The 23584-nt window shown below is 48.9% G+C and overlaps 1 protein-coding gene across 2 annotated transcripts; it reads left to right on the top strand.

Annotated features, from left to right (window-relative positions):
• The first annotated feature begins 558 nt into the window (after nucleotides 1-558).
• On the top strand, nucleotides 559-22750 carry SLAMF6 (SLAM family member 6). Of its 2 annotated transcripts, XM_019433331.2 has the most exons (8): nucleotides 559-772; nucleotides 12496-12828; nucleotides 17230-17493; nucleotides 17921-18040; nucleotides 18267-18305; nucleotides 19321-19400; nucleotides 20807-20881; nucleotides 21245-22750. In XM_019433331.2, exons 1-8 carry the CDS (start codon nucleotides 658-660, stop codon nucleotides 21389-21391), a joined length of 1173 nt encoding a protein of 390 aa, XP_019288876.2. In that variant the 5' UTR covers nucleotides 559-657; the 3' UTR covers nucleotides 21392-22750. The 2 variants fall into 2 exon arrangements, with proteins under 2 accessions (XP_019288876.2, XP_019288877.2); XM_019433332.2 differs by lacking the exon at nucleotides 18267-18305.
• Nucleotides 22751-23584: the final 834 nt, after the last annotated feature.

Below are 23584 nucleotides of genomic sequence, written 5' to 3'. Positions count from 1 at the left end.
ACAGCTTGGAGCCTGGCGCCTGCTTCGGATTCCGTGTCTCCCTCTCTCTCTGCCCCTCCCCGGCTCGCGCTCTGTCTCTCTCTGTCTCAAAAATACATAAACATGAAAAAAATAAAATAAAATAAAATAAAAATAAAAACCGTGACGAAGTTTGAAGGACTGCGAAAATTGCCAAAACGTGTCACGGAGTAAAGAAAAGTTGGAAAATGGCACCAACAGTCTGGCTCGACCCAGGGTGGCCACGAAACCTCAGTTTGTAGAGAAACACGATGTCTGTGAGGCTCAACAAGGCAGAGCGCAACAGAACGAGGTAAGCCTGTCGTATTGGCCTCGAATGCCATTCATGCCACTGAATGGGACGGTTACAACAGTGACTCTTGGGTCACAACACCACAACCTGTCATTTGGGCCATTCCGCAACCCCCACCCCCACCCCCCCCCGCAAAAAAAAAAAAAAAAAAAAAGACAGGCAAAAAATGAAAAAAGGAACTAGACAGAAAATGAAAATGGCAATTCACGTCGCACACTTAAGAGCGTTGCACTCCACTCAGAAAAGAGTAAACAGAATAGTAGGCAAATGAGGACTGTCGGTGCGCAGGAAGGCTTACCACACCTCCGAGAGGAAGGAGAAGTCTGGGTGAGAACCACTTTCAGTTGATGACAGAAGCGCCCAGGGTGGACACCGGCCGCAGGAGGCCACCGGCTCCCGTCTGCCCCGCCGTCATGCTCTGCCTGCTCCTGCCTCTCGCGCTGGTCTCCTGCCTCGGCCCAGGTAAATGCGGGGGGTGGTCGCGCAGCCCCCGAGTGACTGTGGTTGTGTGCAGCTCGCTCCGTCTACACCACGCATGCATAGGTGTCTGTCTGTCCCCCGCGGGGCCGGGTGGGTGTCACCGCCTCTCCACTTGGCACACGAAGCGCTCCCTTGGACTGACAGCTTCCCCTGTGTCTGCATTTATCTGCGGGGCATGGGAGGTGAGCTTGTTCTAAGAGCAGACAGTTTGGAGTTTACAACCAGCATGCTGTGAAATACAGAGTTCTGCCGTTAGGAAAGTGAGTTCTCTCCCCAGATGAGCTACTCTCTTGCTGGGTGACCTCAGGTGGGTTCCTTATGCCTCTTGAGTTTCAGTGCCCGCGTCGAAAATATTGAAAACCCTATGGTTCAGTGTAGCCAAAATTTCTAGGCACAGGGAAAACGCTGGAAATAGCCCTATTTTACTACTGTGATCGCTGGCTCTCCCTTCCTGTGATTCATATCAGAGGCTAGCCAGGCTGCCAGAACTTTATATGGCCACAGAAAGTCCTGGCCCGTCCTGCCTCCCCGTTCCCCACTGACCAGTACGTGGAAAACGGGAAGGTTTGTGTCATGTTTGGGGAATCACCGGTGGTTATTGGAACCAAAGTATAGGCTTCAGGGACAGACGGGGCAGGAGACGAGACAGAAAAGCTAGGCCAGATGGGGCACCCGGGTGGCTCAGTCGGTTAAGCGTCCGACTTCAGCTCAGGTCACGGTCTCAGTCCGTGAGTTCAAGCCCCGCATCTGGCCCTGTGCTGACAGCTCAGAGCCTGGAGCCTGCTTCGGATTCTGTGTCTCCCTCTGTCTCTGCCCCTCCCCCGCTCATGCTCTGTTTCTCTCACTCGCAAAAATGAATAAATGTTAAAAAAAAAAAAAAGTTAAAAAAAAGAAAAGAAAAGCTAGGCCAGGGTAGCAGATGAAAATAGCTAATACTTCCTGACGCCTTCTGTTCAGGGCCCCGGGCCAAGTACTGTGCACGCATTATATACATAAGCCTCAGTACAGGTCTCGGGAGCTTGTGCTATATTGACCCCATTTTACAACAAGAATTTAAATAACTGGCCCAGATTTCGTTAGCCAGCAGGTGGCAAGCTCTTGCAACAGTTCTGAGAAACAGTGACCAGTGCCCAGACACAGCTGCAGTGCAAGAGAAAGGGCCGCGGTGACAGTCACCATGGATGCAGAATTAACAAGACGGACACCAGGAGGGTGGGGGAGGCTCTGCTTGTCTAGCTTCTGGGGACACATCGTGAAGAGAGCGGGTGAAAACTCTTCCCCGTGGAGCTCACATCGGAGCCGAGGAAACAAGTTTCCTAAGTGAAATGGCATAGCGGACAGTGACAAATGATAAGGAGGAAAAAAATCAAGCGGGGAATGGGGATATGAAGGATGGTGGAAGGAAGGGGCAGGGAGATTTCAGACAGAGTCGCCAGAGGTGATAAAGTTGGGGGACGAAGGGAAGGGAGGCGGGGAGTTCAATGTCGGATCTACCGATTTGAAGACATCAGGGTGATATCCGTGAGATTTCCGGGGAGTGGCTGGAAATTGAGGACTAGGGGCTGGAGGCGCGGACATCACGGCAGGGAGACCATCACCGAAGCTAAGAGAAAGTGCAAGGAAAGCAGAGCCGTGGGAGATAACGTGTCCGTCCTGTCCTGTCTTTCTAGAGGTCTCCAGGTACAGGGCGTGGCCTCCATGTGATGTCCCCAGCTCTGTCTATCCCAGACATGACCTTTGATGGGAAAGTCAATCCATTACTGCTTTGTAGCGACCTCAGTAGCCCAAATCAGGGGAATATCCATTTTGATTAGGGCCTTTGTCACCTCATTTGCCATTCCTGCCCCACAGGGAGAGGTCTCAATCCATCTAGTGAACGTAACTACAAATATCCAGTATTTGAAACCCCCAGGGGCTGCTGGCATGACGGTAAAACCCGTTTGCCCGTCTTCCGCAGGCAGTGTCCCCCTAGCCTGACTTGCCTCGGCTAATAATAATAATCTCTTTCATCCCTGGACCGTATATTGTCTCTGTTGACCACAGGCATGAAGCTTCTCTGCCACCGTCATTTGGATCTTGTGCACTCTTTAAACGCTTGTTTGTAATGTTTATTTATTTTTGAAGGAGAGAGAGGTAGGGACAGAGAGAGAAGGGGCGGGGCAGAGAGAGGAGACCCAGCATCCGAAGCAGGCTCCAGGCTCCGAGCTGTCAGCCCAGAACCCGGGAACCGTGAGAGCGTGACCTGAGCCGAAGTCGGATGCTTAAGTGACGGAGCCACCCGGGCGCCCCTAGATCACGTGCACTCTTAAGAAGCCCCCAAGAAGTCTGCTTGGGCACCTGGACTTTCCCACTGCTCTTTGTCATCTGATTATCAGGGCCCATCCTCAGCCCGGTTTTGCTGCCTCCTCTGTCCCCACATGGGGGTAGGTTGGGGCGGACTGATAACGAGGCAAGGAGGTTATCGCTGTGCTGCAAAATCTCCCGTGACCTAGCAGCCCTTCCTGTGGCTGCGGCCGCCAAGCTACTTGCCTGTGTGACTTCTGAATTTCCTTTCTGGTGACACTCACAATGCACCATGGGCACCTTGCTCGACTTGTGCGCGGTTTCCAACACCCCGCGGGCCTCTCTGCCAAAGCTGGTTTCTTTACATCCAGGTTTCGTAAGCCTTTCCTTCCATTTGGCTCCATGGGCATGGAAGACAGGGAAGGTGTATTTAGAATCTTTTATGTGGAATAAAGTGCTAATTGGTAGCACTTTATGTCTGCCTTTCGGGCCGAGGGGCCTGGGGTCGGCCTCTTGGCCTCTACAAGAGCATTCAGGGCCACCACGTCCCTGCCTTTCTTGCCCATTTGAAGCTGCCATCTACAAATCGGTCTTCCTCCGCACTGGCCAGGGATCCACTTGGGAGATCTCTGCGACTTGAGACTTGATCGGTTCCTTCTGGGCAACTGTGGGGGGTGGAGGAGCGAGGTCAGGAAGCAGGGTAGCTGGGTTTAAAGTGTGATGCGGCCTCAGCCGTAGCTGAGGGGGATCTGGCAGGTGGCTTGATATTGTCGTGTTCTGTGTTGGGGCAGCCACAGGTGTCCTTTGGTTTCTGATAAACCGGAGACCAGGTGCAGGGTCCAGACTGTCCTAGGTTGACCCCTACTTTCTTTTTACCTCTTTTATCAGAAGGCACGTGACTGCCCCAGCTCTCGGGCAGGGACACCAACTCCTGGCCACCATGTCCGAAGGTTCAAAGAAATCAGCTACCACGCTCTTATTTAAGGTCCCCAGCATCTGTGTTAACACCCCCACAGCCACGCCTTATCTTTCACGTCCATATAAATCAAATGCTTTTCAAGGTCTGGTAACGCTAAGGTTGGGGCTTCTGAACATATGGGATCTCTTACTTTTCTACAAAATAGTTTCCACTGCAATGTGCTGTTGAGTTTTAAAGTTCCATTTTCTGGGGGCGCCTGGGTGGCTCAGTCGGGTGAGCGTCCGACTTCGGCTCAGGTCACGATCTCGTTGTCCATAAGTTCGAGCCCCGCATCGGGCTCTGTGCTGACAGCCCGGAGTCTGGAGCCTGTTTCAGATTCTGTGTCTCCCTCTCTCTCTCCCCCTCCCCCACTCTTGCTCTGTCTCTCTCTCTCTGTCAAGAATAAATAAACATTTAAAAAAAAATTTTTTAATAAATAAAGTTCCATTTTCTGACCACTTTCCTCCATCCTCTAAAGTCTATTGTGGCCAGGCTGCTGCAAAACAACATCACTCGCTTTCACATCAAAGGGGAGTATCCAAAAGCCTTCCAGTGCTGGAGGCTACAGGCCACAGGCTGTTGTTCAGAATGGAACTTGTCCCATGTTCTGGGAACCTTCCTTAGAGCCTCTGAACTTCCAAAGGTCGCTTACAGTGATTAGGGGTGACACAAATGCCACACGATCTTGCTTACAGAATATTTAAGACTCGAGTGGCTTGTCCTTAAGAAAAAGGCCATGGGTGGCTCCGTCGGTTAAGTGTCTGACTGCGGCTCAGATCATGATCTTGCAGTTCGTGAGTTCGAGCCCCGCCTCAGGCTCTGTGCCGACAGCTCAGAGCCTGGAGCCCGCTTTGGATTCTGTGTCTCCCCCTCTCTCTGGCCCTTCCCCTCTCTCTCTCTCTGTCTCTCTCTCTCAAAAAAAATAAATAAACATTAAAAAAAATTTTTTTTAATTGTAAAGAAAAAGGCTAGAGAAAGAAAGGTCTTGGGGACTGCCGAGGACTCTGGGCGTCTATCTTAACTGTTAGTAAGCGAAGTCACACCAGAGAACCGGGGGCCCTACTTACAGATCGCCAGTACCGAAAAGAAGGGAAGGACAAGGTACACAACGGCCAGGCACGCAGGGTGGAGATTCAGACAGTCGACAACCGTCAATTGTGTGAAAACATACTCACAGATACTAGACCAGCCAGGACGGAGACGTCCGGCACATCTCCCGGACTCTAAGCACGAGACACCAGCACAACAGGGTCCAGCGTCCCCAGCGAAGAGGCCAAGTTTACCCTCTGACTAGTCTCAAAACGATCGCTCCCGTTTCGCCAGGCTGGAGCATCCAAGCCTCCCGGATAGCCAGGTTGTGCAGGCTTCCTAATGGTCTTTCCCAGTTCACCCAGACTTCGTGAGACACTCTCAATGTACCTCTAACATCTGTGCCGTAGACCCGGCCTATGCCAGCAGAGAGCCTTCCGAATAAAAACACTCGGTGCAGCCGCTGGATCTCGGGGGAGGGCCCAACACCGGTGGTCGTTACAGGCACCAAGGAGGGGGAAGCCCGCAAGGAAGCCTCTTCCAGCCCGGCCCCGGGAGCTTGACTGGGTGGGCCCAGGACGAGAGGACGCTGCCCTCTACTCCATTCACCGGACACCAGGGAATCGGAGGGCAGAGTCGCAGAAGGCCAAGAGTCCCCCCTGGGTCACCAACATTTGTTACCCAGCCAATGTGGGTGGGCCCCTCGGTGAGTGACAGAGAGAAGCTACACCGGCTGGAGCTGCCTTACCAAGTCCTCTATTTGCAGCAAATACGGAGAACAAAGCGGTGACTCCCCACACAGGAGTGAGCGGACTCCTTTTTTTCCTTTTTCAAACCACTTTTTTAAAATTCAAGTGTAATTATTTTATTTTATTTTATTTTATTTGTGTTTAATTATTTTCTTCATGAAATTTATTGTCCAGTCGGTCTCCATACAACACCCAGGGCTCATGCCCACAGGTGCCCTCCTCCATGCCTCTCCCCCACCCTCCCCTCCCTCCCACCCCCCATCAACCCGCAGTTTGTTCTCAGTTTTTAAGAGCCTCTTATGATTTGGCTCCCTCCCTCTCCAGCTTCTTTTCGAGTGTAGTTACCAAACAGTGTTACATTCGTTTCAGCTGTACGACGTAGTGATTCAACAATTCAATACATCACTCAGTGCTCATCACGATACGTGTGCTGTTCGCTCCTTTCACCTCTTTTCCCTGTCGCCCTACCCGGCCCCAGCTCCCCTTTAGTGACCAGCAGTTCGTTCTCTGTAGTGAAGAATCTGTTTCGTGGCCTGCCTCTTTTTTTCCTTTGTTTTATCCCTTAAATTCCACATAGGAGTGAGACCATATGTATTTGTCTTTCTCTGCCTGACTTACTGATTTCACTTAGCGTTATAGCCTTCGGGTCCATCCATGTTGCTGCAGATGGCAAGATTTCGTTCTTTTTTATGGCTGCATAATATTCCATCGAACGTACATGCCACCTACTCTTGGTCCATTCATCCCTCGATGGACACTTGGGCTGCCTCCATATCTTGGCTATCGTTAACAATGCTGCTGTAAACACGGGGGTGTGTGTATCCCTTTGAATTCGCGTCTGTGTATCTTTTTGGTAAAGACCCCGTAGTGCAACTGCTGGGTCGTAGGGTGGTTCTATTTTTCATTTTTTGGGGAACCTCCCTCCTGTTTTCCACAGTGGCTGCACCAGTTTGCATTCCCACCAGTTGCGCACAGGGTTCCTTTTCCTCCACAACCTCGCCAGCACCTGCTACTTCTTGTGTTTTTTATTTTAGCCACTCTGACGGGTGTGGGGTGACATCTCCTTGTGGTTTTGATTTGCATTTCCCTGATGACGAGTGGTGTTGAGCATCTTGTGTCTGTCGGCCATCTGGATGTCTTCTTTGGACACTGTTCATTTCTTCTGCCCATTTTTTAACTGAATTATTTGGTTTCGGGGTGTTGCGTTGTATAAGTTCTTTATATATTTTGGATACTAACCCTTCACCTGATATGTCATCTGCAAGCATCTTCTCCCATTCAATAGGCTGTCTTTTTATTTTGTCGATGGTTTCCTTCACTGGGAAACAGTTTTTATTTTGGTATAGCCCCAACGGTTTAATTCTGCTTTTGTTTGCCTTGCCAAAGGAGACGTATCTAGAAAAATGTTTCCATGGTTGACGTCAAAGAGATTACTCCTTGTGTTTTCTTCTAGGAATGTTATGGTTTCAGGTCTCGTATTTAGGTCTTTAATCCATTTTGAGTTTATTTTTGTGTATGGTGTAAGAGAGTGGTCCAGCTTCTTTCGCATGTAGCTGTCCAGTGTTCCCAACACCATTTGTTGAAGAGACCTTTTTATTTCCCATGGCATGTTCTTGCCTCCTTTGTCAGAGATTAATTGACCATATAATTGTGGGTTTATTTCTGGGCTCTGGGCTCTGTTCCTTTGATCTGTGTGCCTACTGTGTGCCAGTAACATGCTGTTTTGGTTACTACAGCTTTGTGGTATAATTCAAAATCTAAAATTGTGATACCTCCAGCTTTGTTCTACTTTTTCAAGATTGCTTTGGCCATTCAGGGTCTTTTGTGGTTCCATCCAAATTTTAGGATTGTTTGTTCTGTTCTGTGAAAAATGCTGTTGGTATTTTGACAGAGATTGCATTAGATTGGTAGATAAACAGTTAGAGAAAGACGCTATCACATGACTTCACTCACATGAGGAATTTAAGACACAAAACAGATGACCATCAGGGAAGGGAAATAAAAATAATATAAAAACAGGGAGGGGGACAAAACATAAAAGACTCTTAAATATAGACAACGAACAGGGTTGCTGGATGGGTTGTGGGAGGGGGGATGGTCTAAATGGGTAAAGGTCATTAAGGAACCTACTCCTGAAATCATTGTTGCACCAAGTTAGTTGTAAATTAAACAATAAATAAATTTTTAAAAAGAGAGTAAAAAGGCAATCCACAAAGTGGGAGAAAAAGATTTTCAAAATATATTTTGTATTTAGAATACACCAAGAGCTCCTAAGTAATAAGAAAAAAAACTGAGAATCCATTTAAAAGTGGATCAAAGATTTCAACAGACAAGTGGCTAAAGGAAATATTCAAATGGAAATGGCCAATAAATATATTAAAATGTATTGAATGTAACTGATCGTAAGGGAAAGGTAAATTAAAACCACCACAAGCTACCAATATATCCACATCAAACATTGGGAACTTTATAAAAACTGAATCTGGGTAATGGAAAAAAAAATTGTAGATAAGCAGGTTCCTCTTATTGGGGTCTGGGATGGATACTGAGAGGGGGAGGCCTGATCATCACGTGTCATGGGCAGGCATAGACCTTCACATGCACACCCAGAAAACGTGCCTATACATATAGTATACGGTATGCTAATGGGGTTTATGCCCGTCCCAGGGCAGGGATTTTAATATTGTCCTAGAGCTGAGGTACCTGTCCGGCACTTTATGACTCAGCTGCCCAGGCATGTCCTGGGGGGTCCTACTCAAAATGTTTCTTTTCCTCTTCCAGCAATTCACTAGTTGGTTTCTAAAAGATAAAACCGATAGCTGGGCAGAGGCTTTGAGGAGTTTCCGGAGTGGAGGGGTTCTCCCTGCTGACAGAATCACATCGCCTGGACCCCAAAGCAGCTCTCCTTGTGCCAAAATTCTCACAGAAGGGTTTTTGAACATTTCCTGTAACTTCTGACCTTCCCCTTCCCTGAGCAAAGTGCCCTAAGCCTTTTTCTTCTTCTTAGACCTCCAGGGGACTAATTCTACCTTCCCTTTCTCTACCTTCTTCCCCTTGGTCTCTTTTTCAGCCAGACTCTTTTCTCCTTCCCCTGAACCAAAACAAACTCCCCACAAATATAAGCAGAGGCAAACAGATATTTGAGCCCCTCCTTGAAGGATAAATAGGGACTCAGCAGGTGGAAAAAGCGACAAAGGGCATTCCGGGCAAAGGGAACAACAGGGGCAAAGAAAGAGCGGGGCACTCTTGGAAGAATCACAAATAGTTGGGCCGTAGGAACCTCTTGTTTTTATTCAGAACCCTGCTGTGATGTTATCGTCCCTGTGAAGGGTTCCCTGACAACCCCCAGCTCCCCCAGCCCCGGATGCTCATTTATTTGGGCTCCTTTACAGCACGTACCTCTGTTGGGTCAACATTTATTGAGCTAGAGATTGTGTTAAGTGCTAGGAACACAGAGATAACAAGCACAGTCTCTATCCCCAAGATTCTGGAAAAGAGAGGAAAACAGTCTCATAATTACAACAAGAAGAAAGAAGTACTTGGTGTTGAGTGTACCGGGTGCAATTGATGGTCCATACAAGGTCAATGCAGAAGTCAGCCCCTTCCTAGCTCCAGACCCAGCTCATGGCACTGAAACTACCCGCTTGCCTGTTAGGCTCCTCTTCGACATGGTGAGCCCAGAGGCCCAACATTTCTTATTCATGTTCCCAATCTTCAGCCCAGAAACTGGTCCGTAAAAGGGATCTAGTCCATATGGTCTGAATGCCGTGAGTTCTAAAGCTCTACTCACTGAACTGGCATAGAACTGAGCAAATGGTAGAAAGAATGACTTGGTCAATGAATAGTTGCCATCTATAAAAAAAAAAAAAGGAGGCGTCAAGGAATGTGCTAGGCAGGAGGCAACAGCTCCTGGGGAGTCCTTGGGCCCCAGGGTATGCCCAGGCTCCTTACAAAAGAGAAACTGCTCCTTAATATCTTGGACAGAAAACCTCCAAGAGAAAGAACGGAGTGTCCAGTCACTCAACAGATACTCACTGGATGAATCCTATGGGCCTATGCTGTGCCAAGCAGTGTTCAAGAGCGATCACAACAATGAAAAAGACAGACAGAAACCTTTGCTCTCAGGGAGCTTACATTCTAGCAGAAGGGAGAGAGAATTTTTTTCTTTAGGGCAAATTATAAAGTAGGCTAGGTGGTATTACGGAGAAAAAGAAGTCCAAAAGCAGCTGAATGTACAGGGGTGAGGGTTGGCGATAAGGGAAGAGCGGTCCTCTCCGAGAGGGAATGTGTGCGTTAAAGACCTTCTAGAGATGAAAGAGTGAGCCACATGCACACCTGAGAGACAACACCCTTCCGGGCGGAGGGAACGGCAGGTGAACCAGCCCTGGCCTGCTCAAGGAATGGCCAGGCCAGCGTAGTTTGAGCAAAGTCAACTGGTCTGGGGAGAGTTATAGAAAAAATAGGTCAAAGACACAAACATGAGCAGATCATTTTGGTCTTTAAAAAAAAAAAGTTTTCTTAATGTTTGTTTATTTTTGAGAGACAGAGAGAGAGAGAGAGACAGAGGAGAGCAGGGGAGGGGCAGAGAGAGAGGGAGACACAGAAACCAAAGCAGGCTCCAGGCTCCGAGCCATCAGCACAGAGCCCGACGCGGGGCTCAAACTCAGAGCTGCGAGGTCATGACCTGAGCCAAAGTCGGACGCTCAACCGACTGAGCCACCCAGGCGCCCCACCTTTTGGTCTTCATAGGTCATTGTAACTGTTTTGGTTTGGTTTGAGTTTTGTCGTCATTCTAACATATTTAACTGAAATATACACATGACGAGAAAACTGTACAAATCCTAAGTGTGAACTCAATGAATTATCACAAAATGAATAAATCCGAGTATCCAGACCCAGGTCAAGAACTAGGACATTCGCAGCACCCCAGAGTCCCCCTTTGTGCTCCCTCCTACCTGCTCTCTCTCGCTCCTCCTCAAAAGTAACCACTGTCCTGACTTCAAGCAACAGATCCGTTTTGCCTGTTTTTAAACTTTCAGTAAGTGGGATCAACAACAGAAAAAGGCAAAATACACTTTTTGCTCAAGATTTTGCTTGGGATCGTCCCCCATGCCGTTCCTAGAGGGAAGAGAGGTTAAGATGAGAAATCTTCCCCATCACGTTAAACCCCTGATGGGAAAGATGGAGTGCGGGGCGGGGGGGGTGGGAATGGCCGGCAGCGTTCAGTGCCTGGCTTCTGCACGACCGTCAAGGAAGGAGAGAGGCAGTGTGAGCTCGCCCAAGAGCTGAGCGTCAGGATCCCGAGAGGTAGTTCCTCCCTGCTTAGATCTTCTCCTGAGAAGTAAGAGATCTGGAGAAGGTTGGGGGTCCTGGTTACAGTTACATATTCACCGACTCACTCAAACATTTCCAGACCCTCCTTCATGTTAGACACGGTGCCGAAATAGAAAGATAATCAGGGCACGGCCAGTTAGACAAACAAGCACACACAGGACCACAAAATGGTGTGATGAGTGCTACGTATTTGCAGAGGATGCTCGGGAAGCATCCTCTTTAAGAATCGTTGTGACCGGGGGCGCCTGGGTGGCTCAGTCGGTTAAGCGCCAGACTTCGGCTCAGGTCACGATCTCATGGTTTGTGAGTTTGAGCCCCGCTCTGGCTCTGTGCTCACAGCTCAGAGCCTGGATCCTGCTTCAGATTCCGTGTGTGTGTGTGTCTCTCTCTCTGCCCCTCCCCTGCTTATGCTCTCTTTCTCTCTCTCTCTCTCTCTGTCAAAAAAGTAAATAAACATTTTAAAAAATTAAAAAAAAAAAAAGAATCGTTGCGACCATTTCACCTTTTTTGCTCAAACATGAATGGCTCTGAGATAGGCTCACGAGAACAGGACCACCGTCTATTCCTTTGAAGTTATATTTATCACTTCTGCATTTATCAGTTTTATCTCCTCCATTTTGAGAATAGAAAAGATATTTTCTGGTATCACAAAAAGAGCAAAAAGCAAGTGAGGTCAAAATCATTGGGTCTGAATCCTGACCCTTATTCTGTAGCTGTGTGACCCTGGGGAAAAAAAAAAATGAGTTAAACAATCTGTGCCCCCGCTCTTTTATCTATAAATGGAGATGATAATATCCATCCGATCTGCCTCCCAGAATTGCACCAGCATCGAAGGAAATAATGAATGTAAAGAGCTATAAATTCCTAGTATCAGTCCTCTAACCACCACCCCACCCACCCACAAACCTACTATGTTGGGCACAGCAGATAATCAGTGAGTGTTGAGCTTTCATTAAACTTCATCAGCAAAGACTTGTGATTGTTGGAGTCTATGCTCTGACGCAGTTCCCTCTCTCCCTCCACCTCGGGCCCGGAGAACTCAGAGGCTGGAGTCAGATATTGTGGTCATGACCCAAGAGTGACCAGCCCGGATAGGAGGATGGACTGGGCCAGAACCATCTGGGCCAACTTCCCATTATCCAAGAACACCAGACATTTTGTTGGGGGTGGGGCCTCTGTGATTGTCCATTTCCACACTTCTCCTAACCCTGTGTCTCTTCATCATATGTCTGGGCATCAGTATCAGAAGGCTCTAACAGATGGGCAGAGGTAGGGAAAGGGTGTGGGGAGCAAGGGGTGAGCCGGTGGGGGGGGGGGGGGCGGTTAAAGCAATTTCTCTTCTGTGTTTACAGGGAACACAGCTTCACAAGACAGCTCAACCCCACTGATGGTGAATGGGACTCTGGGGGAGTCGGTAACTTTTCCGTTGAAACTTCCTGTATCCGAGGATACTCGTTCCATCACCTGGCTTTACAAAGGAACATCTATAACCTTCATACAACTAAGCGATCCTTCAGATCCACAGATCATACTGACGAATCCAAAATGGAAAGACCGACTGCAATTCACCAGGAACTACTCCTTACAGCTCAGCAACCTGACAATGGCTGACGCAGGATCTTACCATGCCCAGATAACCACACAAACCTCTACAGTGTTTTCCAGTTACAAGCTGAGGATCTTCAGTGAGTGAAAGCATGGGGGTTAATTGTGTATGGACTGAAAGGTAGGACGTATGTCAATCCTATGTGACAGCCAGTGTCCACCATAGCCTGGTGGTAAACAGCGTCGTATTTGGAGTCAGACTGAGGTCCAGCAGTAAACAATCTCAATGGCATTGCTCGGCCAGTGAGTGACAGAGCGGAGAATAGAACCTAAGTCTTGTGGCTCCTGGCCCCCAATCACATCACTCTCCCTCACCCAATAAAATAGTCCCTCTTGGGGCACCTGAGTGGCTCAGTCAGTGAAGCATCTGACTTTTCATTTCGGCTCAGGTCATGATCTCAGAGTTGTGAGATCGAGTTCCACGTCCAACTCCATTTAGACATCATGGAGCCTGATAGGGATTCTCTCTCTCTCTCTCTCTCTCTCTCTCTCTCTCTCTGCCCCTCCCCTCACTCACTCTCTCTCTCTCTCTCTCTCTCTCAAAGTAAATAAATAAACTTAAAAAAAAATAGTCCCTCTTGACCAGAAATGTAATGGAAGTGGGGCACCTGGCTGGTTCAGTCAGAAGGGCATCACTCTTGATCTCGGGGTCACGAGTTCAAGCCCCACATTGGGTGTAGAGATTACTTAAATAAATAAAACTTAAAAAAAAAAAAAGAAACGTAATGGAAGTAACAGAAGTGAAATAGCTGTGACTGTGTTACCATGTGCATTACCTGTCTCTGTCGGGTAATCTTCACCAAAGCTCCACGAGGTGGATACGAACCCTTACCCCTGAGCCACAGCATCAGTCACAGCAACCTGCCTACAGTCACAGAGGAGACAGTAAGTGGGAGAGTTTCCCACATGATTAGCTGGCATGACACGTCCCTTTACACAAAGGCTCGTCTGGCTCAGTGGAGAATGATCAGTATACAGAACAGTGGTGTACCTAGAAAGTGCTCTGTAAGGATGAGTTGATAACGAGAAAGGTCTTTTCTACAAGGTTATTTAATCTCCAAGAACGTTTTCCCCAGATGGTTCATGTCCTCAACATAAAATTATGGAAACCATGAGACAGCTTGCCAATCAGTATCAGAAAAAAAAAAAAAAAAAGATCCTTCTAGCAATCAGTGGTGTTCGAGATGCCTTGAATGCCTTTAAGACCATCTCTTAGCAGGAATGTTGTATAGGAGATTCAAGCTTGAACTGGCAACTTTGAAGGTCACCGAGATTCCGTACGTCTCATCTACCCGAGAGCCTACAGTGTCTAAAACTCACCCAGAGCCCTTTGGGTTAAGACGTGGAATCCAAAAAAGCACTTCAGTTAAAATAAGATGTCACCACAAATAGGTTACTTGTGAACCTTTATAATCCCCTAAATATTTGGCAGATGTACCGTGTTAGATTGGTCAAAGTCATGTCCCTAAAAGAACAGGACACAGAACAGGGAAATATGATAGGAAAGAGAGGTTGTCTAGAAAAGTCTGCCACAGGAATTCCAACCAAATGGGCAAAATCACCCTGGGACAGGGTATTGATATCTTGATGCTGTTAAACCAATCACCACAAAGTCGGTGGCTAACATCAGAAATTTTATTCTCTCACAATCCTGGAGGCCCAAAGTCCAAAATCAAGGTGTGGGCAGGGCCACTGTCCCTCTGGAGGCCCTCGAGGGCAATCTGTTCTTGGCCTCTTCCAGCTTCTGCTGGAATGCTGCTGGCACTCCTTAATGTTTGTTGGCCTGTGTCTGTGTCACACGAGTCTCTGCCTCCCTGTCACATCGCCTCCTCCTTTCCCTGTGTTATCTCCTCTTCTGTCTCAAATATCTCTCTGCTCTCCTCTTGGAAGGACACTTATCACTGGATTTAGGGCCCACCCAGATAATCCAGAATCATGTCTTCATCTCACTTAATTACATCTGCAAAGACCCTTTTCTGAATAAGATTCTGGGAATTAGGACGTGGAGATATCTTTTGGGAGGGTGTCATCATTCAACCCACTACAGGCAGAATCACTCTGGGTGACCAGAGGTCATCAAGTCAGTGCTAGGACCCTGGAGAGAAGAGAGACATCCGGTAGAAAGTCTGAGAACAGACCCCGAATCAGTCTCCATCACACTGTTGAGACAATGTTCTTTAGCCACTGGTCAGAAGACAAAGCATGACTTCTGCAATAACCATACTCATGAGGTTCAACACCAAACCCTTCTCAGGACCTTTTGGCATCAGGAGTGACAAGGAACAGAAGTCATTGTTAAATGGAGGGGTCATGGGGTGCCTGAGTGGCTCGGTCAGTTGAGCTTCCGACTTTGACTCGGGTCACGATCTCACGGTTCATGAGTTGGAGCCCCGCGTCGGGCTCCGTGCTGACAGCTCAGAGCCTGGAGTCTGCTTCAGATTCTGTGCCTCCCTCTCTCTGCCCCTCCCCCATTTGCAGTCTGCCTCTCTCTCTCTCTCTCTCTGTCTCAAAAATAAATAAATATTTAAAAAAATTTTTTAAATAAATGGAGTGGTCATAATAGGCTGAGAAGATAGCATTTGAGCCAAGACCTGTTGGAGGTGAGGGAGTGAGCCACGCAGATAGTTGAATGGAGAGGCCTCCCCTGTGCCTGGCAGGCTCAAGGAACGCCAAAGAGGTCAAAGACCAAGGAGCAGAGTGAGGGGAGAGGAACAAGAAACAAGGTCAGTATGGAAACAGAGGCCACATCACGTATGGCTGTGAGAGCCTTCACAGGGACTTTGGTCTCTTCTCTTGGTGAGACTGAGAACCATCAGAGGGTTTTGTGAAGTGCTTGGATTCTGGATATACTTTGGAGGTAAAGCCACCAGGGTATCCTGATGTGGCGGCATGAGACGAAGAGGTAAGTCAGGGGTGGCTCCAGGGCTTTTGGCCTCAGCGACTGGAAAGGCGTGATTATCAACCAAGGTGTGGGAGGCTCCGGACTGACCAGGTTCGGGAGAGGAAACCAGGAATGCTTTTGAACATGTGCAGTTTGAGAGACACATTATGTCCAAGGGGAAATGTCAGGTAGGCAGTTTTATATTCATTAAGTGGGAAAAGGTAACGAGAGATTTTTGAGGCCAGCCACGGACACAGGTTGAGGGAAATGTGATATTTTACATATGAGGAAACTCATACGTAAGTTTGTGTAAGGCGTGGAGAGATTTAAAAATGTCTCCACGGTCACATAACCAGGAAATGACAAAGCCATAAGTCTGGCCAAGGTCTTCCTAACTCCAAATCCAACACCCTCCATTCCATGAAATTCCTTTCTGTCAGAATATGTCCCACCTCTGCTCCTCTAACTAAGCTTAGAGCATTCCTCAATATCTTCCCACCAGACAGTCGGGGTCATTCCGTTCTTTACTGGGTCATCGTTACCTCAGGCCAAGCCCCGCTCAGTGGCCTTTTTCTGTACCACTCCCACATCCCTACTGATTCACAGCTACAGACATTTGTTAAAGATATCTTTTAATGTTTATTTATTTTTGAGAAAAAGAGACAGAGCCCAAATCGGGGGGGCGGGGGCAGAGAGAGAGAGAGAGAGGGAGACACGGAATGTGAAGCAGGCTCCAGGTTCCGAGCTGTCAGCACAGAGCCCGACGCGGGGCTCGAACTCACGAACCACAAGATCGTGACCTGAGCCGAAGTCCGACTGAACCACCCAGGCACCGCGCTACTGGCGTCTCAAGAGCCAATATTTTCTGATCTTTGCCCTTAGAAATTTCTCAAATGCCTGGATATATCGTACTTCTTGGTTCTCCAGAATTACTTGCTCGTTCAGTTCCCTCACTTTTTCTTTCTCTAGTTTTTTGGCTCTCTTTCTGTCTCTTTCCCTTTCTGTCTTGCTGACATTCCGCATCAGGATCTCTTTGTCCTCACTGGAGCCAGCATCTGATACAATGAGGACCGGCATTCCTGCAGATTCGTGAGAAGTACAAGTCCCCAAGGACACCGAGCTTTTATCTTCCACCCCAGCTAGGGAACTCTGATGGTGGAGAGAATAGGGCTCTTGAGTCTGGTTTACTGGCTTCTGCCCTGACTAAGGGCCAGTTGGCCCTCAGCTGAACTCCCCAACGTCTTCACGCAAGGCCAGTGTACAAGGCTGGAAAGGATGCCAGGCATACACTGGGGCCCAGGAAGTAAATTGAGCAGCCCAGAATCACGCAACTAGTTGGTGATGGCCGTCGGGTGTCCCCACTCACTTCTCCCCCTGGCTGCTCTGTCTCATGCTGCTGTCCCTCATCACTGGTCACCCCAGACCCTGACACCATCCTTTAGGCAATACAAGCCAAGTTACTTACAGAGTAGACAGGCCATAGCATACAGTAGAGTGTTGGGAGGAACACAGAAGCATTTGGCGGTGGGAAGGGTATTTTTCACGATGGCCTGAAGACCAAGCCATTTGGTCTCAGGCCGGGCCTTTTCCCTGCGTGCAGGACCACTGAGGAACTTAGAAGTGGCCAACCACACTTGGCGATCCGAGAATGGGACCTGTGAGATCCACCTGGCCTGCTCTGTGGAGAATATGAATGACGACAACCTAGTAAGGTGGGAGGTCGCAGGAAGCATATCTATAAGAGAAGCCAACCTCACTCTGTCCTGGGACCCCAAGAAGTCCAGCGAAGAGAAGTACACCTGCATAGCTGAGAATCCTGTCAGCCAACTGTCCTTCTCTGTTTCCACCCAGAGTCTCTGCAAAGGTAACAGTCGGTCTCAGGTCTCCCCGAGAGCCTTGAGCAGCTGTGGGATGTGGTATGTCCCTCCTGCCCAAGGTGACTTCCCAAAACAGGGGCTCAGGGGGAGGCCACCCAACACTGCTGGGATAGGACTAACACCCCCCGCAGCTCCGTACCTCTCATTGCCTCCAGAGGCCTCTCCTCCCTCCCTCCCCCTAGTCCTCCAGCCCACTCAGGGCCCAGGGGCCAAGTCTTTGGGAAGTCAGAACTGCTCCCCACACCGGCTCTACCAGGCTCCTGCCCCGTCCACCACAGGGACTCCCACTCCCAGAAAGGCTGCCCAGAGCCGGAACCCACCCAGCCCCCAAAGGTGGCCTAGAAGAGGCTCAGCAGAGACCCTCAGGAGGGGTCTTTTCAGAAGAAAGACGCTCTTCTTTTTTTCTTTTTTCAGATTTTTTGAATGATGAATCCATTGGTACCCTATGGATTGTACCTGTGACTATTATTTTGATATGTCTAGTCATCGTGTTACTTGTTGTTTGGAGGAAGAAATACTGTTTGTGCAAGAGAGGTAAAGGGAGGGAGGAAGGTCCACTGGGACAGCCCCTGGGATGTGACCACACACGTGCTAATTTTCTCCAGAAAATGCATGACCAAGCCTCAAGGCCTGGCTGCCCTTCCCCTTCAGGTCCCCCTGCACCACATCCTCTAGAGAGACACCTGTGGGCGAAGGGTAGGGTGTGGGGACCTCTCACACTGCACTCACAAATTTCCATTTCCCTGATTTTATTTTCCAGGCATCTTTCATTTCTCTGCTCAGCAAACCCAGACTTCTGGTGAGCTTGTAGACTCTTAGCTCCCAATCCTAAGACAGAGGGGGAGTCCTAGTGAAGGAGGAAAGGGGCCGGTCAGAAGGCTGGGTGATGAGAGAGGAGGGAGTCAGAATACCATTACTCAGGGGGACCAGATGGTGAAAGAGAGGTGACCCGTAACTATGCATGTCTGTCCCTGAAGGATCTCAGGCGTTGGGATGAGGGTGGCTCCCCACCCCTTGATGAGAAACCAGGTACCGGTGGAAGGCTCACTGTCCATTATCAACCAGCAAGTCCAGGGCAGGGACAGGGTTAGAGCATCAAAGTTCCAAAGACAAACTGCCTGACCCTGTCACTCTTTCAGCCAGGGGACTTGAACACTGAGTAGACCCAGTCCAAAAAGAAAAGGGTGATACAGAGACAGGAGCACAGGCTCTGGACTCAGACTGGCTGTGAGTCTCATTTCAGGGGTCAGAGATACACGACATCGTGTGTAGAGGATGAACGTGAGGTTCAGAGTCAGAGGGCAGGCATCCGAGTTCCTGTTCCATCACTTCCTCTTTGACTTTGTGCCGAGTTCATTGAACTTCCTGAGCCTCCGGTTTCTCATCAGTAATAATAAATATAATATAATGTAACTATCCATAGTACAACCATCTGTAATAGACAGCTGAGAAGTCTCCTAATACTTTATATGTGACATAACCCGGCTCCATTAAAGCTTGCCAATGGCGTTCCCTGGCCCCTGTGGAGGCAGTGCTCTTTGGTCCCGGGAGCTCACTGGTCCACATGTGAATCCAGAGGGAGACGCTGAAGCTTTAGGACACCTCAAGACCACGTCCCCCCAAGAGATGAGGTCAGAAATAGAGCACACGGCTGAGAAGGTTCTAGTTCAACCCAGAACTTCAAAGAGTGTCAAAAATGAATGAACCCTAAGGAAGGGCATTGCCTCGACCAACCGCCTCTTTGGGGCCACAAAGTGCCGTGGAGTGGGACACTGAGAGAGCGGGACACTGACTGTGCCTTCCTGTGTTAACAGCAGAGAACATGAATAACTTAGAGTATGTCTCCATCTCTTCGGGGAACACCGTGTATGCTCATGTCACTCATCCAAAGAGGGTGAGTCCCTTCAGCTTTATATTCCGTCATTGGCACGGTTTTTAGAGTCTTCGTACGCAAACTTGTCACCACAGTCATCTCTTTAATCCAATGACACCCACTGTGGAGGAGAGGAGAGGCAGTGGCCGCAGCAATGACGTTGCACGGGGGACCTTGCCAGCCCCCAGGGCTCTCGCCCCATGATGTGTTCGCTCACGCCCTACTTTACACGGTCCTCTAACTGCGTGACGCATCAGTAAGTCTTGTCCCTTGGCAGCTTAATTACGAGCTGCCTGGAAATGAAAATGATGTTTTCCTCTCCGTTCCCTGAGCACGGTTCCCAGTAAACACTTGCTGAATAGATCAGAATTCAATGAAATTTGAGAGTTTCCAGAGAGCACAACTGTGTGGCAGGGGGGTTTCTTGCCCTGGATGGAGGAGAAATAGAGGAACTGAGAAACACTCTCTCAAGGGGGGAGGTGGGGCAAGGATTCGCAACAGTAGAAGACGGTAAAGGCATGAGCGGCCTTCAACGCTCCCCTCCCCTCTGCAACGTAGCAGATGGCCTTGGGCAGCCACCAGGAACTCCTTTGCCACACATCAGCAATTTCCCACCACCCCCCAAGTAAAGCACCCGCAGGTGGACCCTTCTAAATAACGCCATCCACCTTCTGAAAAGTAAGCCAAGATAACTCAGCACTCAGCACTCACCCACTGATGGAAGCCATGATCCCGCTAGAAATCTTAGGTTCCCCAAGCAAATATCCCTTCACACAGCTCCTCATGGTATTTCCAAGGTAGGCTCCTCGAAGGGAGGTGACAAGAAGGGTACTCCCCCTGGTCCAAATATTTCTGCTGCCTCTCTAATTCTCTCCTGGGGACAAGATGTATCACCCTCAACAACCCAATAAACGGCTCTCCAGCCAACTTGCTCACTTCTTCAGAAAAAAAAAAAAAAAAATCGTACTCTGGAGAGTTTCAGAGGTTTTCTCCATGCCCTAAATATTCCTTAGTTCGTTTTAAATGTCAAAACCCATGAGCACCGGGGACTTCTGCCGAAGGAGCTAAGACAAAAGATACAATACTCCTATACACTCTGGCATAAGGTGGAGGAAAGACAGCAGAGTCCGATGCAGGAAAGAATGCTCCCCTTTCTTCACACACCCGCCAACAAGGTTGCCCTTCTGTCCCTCTCTGGCTCTCGAGCCCACTGGTTTGCCGGGGTGTTGTGCTTCTCGCGTGGGCCTCGGGAAATGTCACTCAACTTTCTCTGGCTTGAGAGCTCGTGGTGTTTGGTCGCCAGCCCCTCTTGCTACACACTCTCTTCCTGGAGGATGTTGACATCGCCCCTCTGTGTTGCGTTGTCTTTCTCTGCACAGATATCTCTTTGTCTGTGAGCCGAATGTCTTATGATTATTTTTTTACAGCAAACAAGTAAGCCAACGCCTATGAAAAGCACTGATTCCTCCACGATTTACTCCACGGTTCATCAGTCCAAAGAGGTGAGCCCGTGAGGGTGCCCTGTTCTCACAGCTTACCTCTCTCCTTAGACTTAGAACTTTATAAGGGAAGTAAAAGTAAAGGGGGCCACGGGATAGATGGCACAGACACCGGCGGAATGTAGAAGGTCTCAGGGCATCACCAAAACGTAGAGGTTATCTTGTATGAGGCTCGTCACCCATCACTGAGTTTCCAACCTACCTGAATTCAGTTAAATTGTTTAAATTAAAATTTTAAGTCAGTTTTGCCTTAGCTCCGTATTCCTATCTGTCACTTAGTGCTTCCCAGACATCCTCTATGGCCACGAGAGACAGCCCGAGACACTGGTCCCCATTAACCTGCTTGATTTTCCTTTTTGCCATTAGAGTAAGCCCATTTCTCCCCGGACGACTGCCCTCGGCAACGTCATCCAAGTGGCTGAGGGGTCTCAGCAGGAATGCAGGAAGGACTTGGCTTCTCCCGATCCCTTGGGAGAGAACAAACACAGCGTGGTTTCTGCCTGGAGAACTTGAATATCTAGGATCATCACTTCCAGTTCTGAGGACCGGAACCTGTTCGCCTCCGTCAAATATCGAAGGAATGACATCATTTCCAACATGGGACCCAAATAACATTTTCTAATGTGCTCCGGGTCAAAACACGCCTCGGCGAACAAGCCTGGATATTGACTTTCTCTTTGGCAATGGATGGGGTTGCGATTGACAGGGAGTGGTAATTCAGAAGACAACGACTTCTCTCCTTGTAGACAGCAGCAGGACTGCGATTCGCTGGGAGAGAGTACTGTGTGTTACGTATGTTGTCTCCGGAATCGGACGGACCCATCCCCAAACCCTCACGCATCATTTACTAGACATACCTCCTGGGACCCGTTACGGAACCTCTTGAGCTCTGGTCTGCTAGACTGAAAAATGGGGATCAGCCCGTTATTCAAACCAGGAACCGGAGTTATCCTTGACTTCAGCTGTTTCGTCACCGGGCCCTTTGGACTCTACCTCCACACATGTATGTCAGATCAACCCGCTTCTCTCCAAACCTGCAACCTCCATCCCGTATTAACCCACCATCATCTCCAACCTGGGCTACAACAGTAAACTCCAAACAAATGTCCCCCAGGTTTGCTCTTATCTCCCTCCGGTCCATTCTCCACAAGACAGCCAGAGAAATATCTTTAATATAAATCAGACCCTTCACTTGTCTGCTTAAGATGAACGCTGCGGGACTTCCCGGTCACTCAGAAAGAAACTGAGTCTCCGTGGCTCTGGATGGCCTGGCGCATCTACAACCTCGGCCGTCACCACTCACCCCTCTCTCTCTGATTTGGCCTCTCTGGTTCTCTTTCAGCTCCTCGGAGGAGTTTGCTCACATCTGCCTCCAGACCCTTCTCTGCCTGCCTCCTTCCTCCTCATTCTATAGGTGTCGGTGCACATATGTCACTCTCCAAGAGAGACCTTCAGACCATTCTATCTGATGTGCGTCCCCTTGTATTCTGTCACACTTTCCACGTCGTCTATCACATGCCATCGACTATTTATTATATTTAATGTCTCCTTCTCCGACTACTCCATACGCTCTCGGGGAGCAAGGACCGCGATGATTTCATCTCAGTATCCTGACCACCTAGCACAGGATGTAGCGCCTAGAAAATGTTCAGCCGAGCTCCTGGGTGGCTCGGTCGGCTAAGCGACTGACTTCGGTTCAGGTCATGATCTCGCGGTCCGTGAGTTCGAGCCCCGCGGCGGGCTCTGCGCGGACAGCTCGGAGCCTGGAGCCTGCTTCGGAGTCTGTGTCTCCCCCTCTCTCTGCACCCCCCCCCCCACCCCCTGCTCATGCTCTCTCTGTGTCTCTCAAGAATAAACAAACGTTGAAAACAGTGTTCCATGATACTTTTTAAATAGATAAATGAGCATCTAGTGGAGTCCTGGAAGAATTAAAGACAATGTGCCTGCAGCCCTTGGTGTATTCACAGAGCCCGGGAAACACGAGCGTCAGTGTTGCGTTGTTACTATTCCTGTTGTTAAATTGCGACCTCCTGAACTCTTACAGTCTTCTCACAAACCCTCACCACAAGAAAGGAGAAGGGATACATTGCCTGGGGCCCGCTTCCCTGCCGGTTTGCCAGTTTGCATCATTCCCTACCAGCCTACTCGGCTCAGATTTTAAAACTTCATTCTTTTATCCCCAGAGCAGAATTCTCTGATGTTTTTGTGGGTTTGAGATCTTCAAGATAAAAAATTTTTTGACAACGCCCTATGGAGGTGTGATCGACATACAAGAAGCCGGACGTCCTTCATGGCACACAACTCGAGTCTGGAGAGAAGTATGCATTTGTGAAACTGACCACAGTCGGGACTATAAACATATCTGGCACCATGAGAAGTGTCCTCTAGCCTCTTTTACTTTCAATTTTTAGTTTTTGGTGGGACGCGGACACTTAACATAAGACCTACCCGATTAGAAAAATGTTAAGTACGATATTGTTAATTATAGGCCCTAGGATGTACGGTGAATCTCTCTAGGACTCATTCCTCGCGCTTAACTGAAATTTTATCCCCTTTCTCCCAACTCTGCGGAGCCAGGCCAAGTGCCGAGGCACCGGGTCTATCTTCCCCAGAGCAGCACACAGATGTGCCAGGATAACGGGTGCCAACTCCTACCTCTCCTTCCCTGGTGAAGGAGCAGTCGGGGGTGAGGTGCTTTCTCCCCCT

Source organism: Panthera pardus, unplaced genomic scaffold, assembly GCF_024362965.1.
Source record: "Panthera pardus isolate Hobbes unplaced genomic scaffold, ASM2436296v1 HiC_scaffold_21, whole genome shotgun sequence".
Classification (NCBI taxonomy): Eukaryota; Metazoa; Chordata; class Mammalia; order Carnivora; family Felidae; genus Panthera; species Panthera pardus.
Note: the sequence above shows the minus strand (reverse complement) of the source record. Positions and strands in the feature narration are given on the sequence as shown.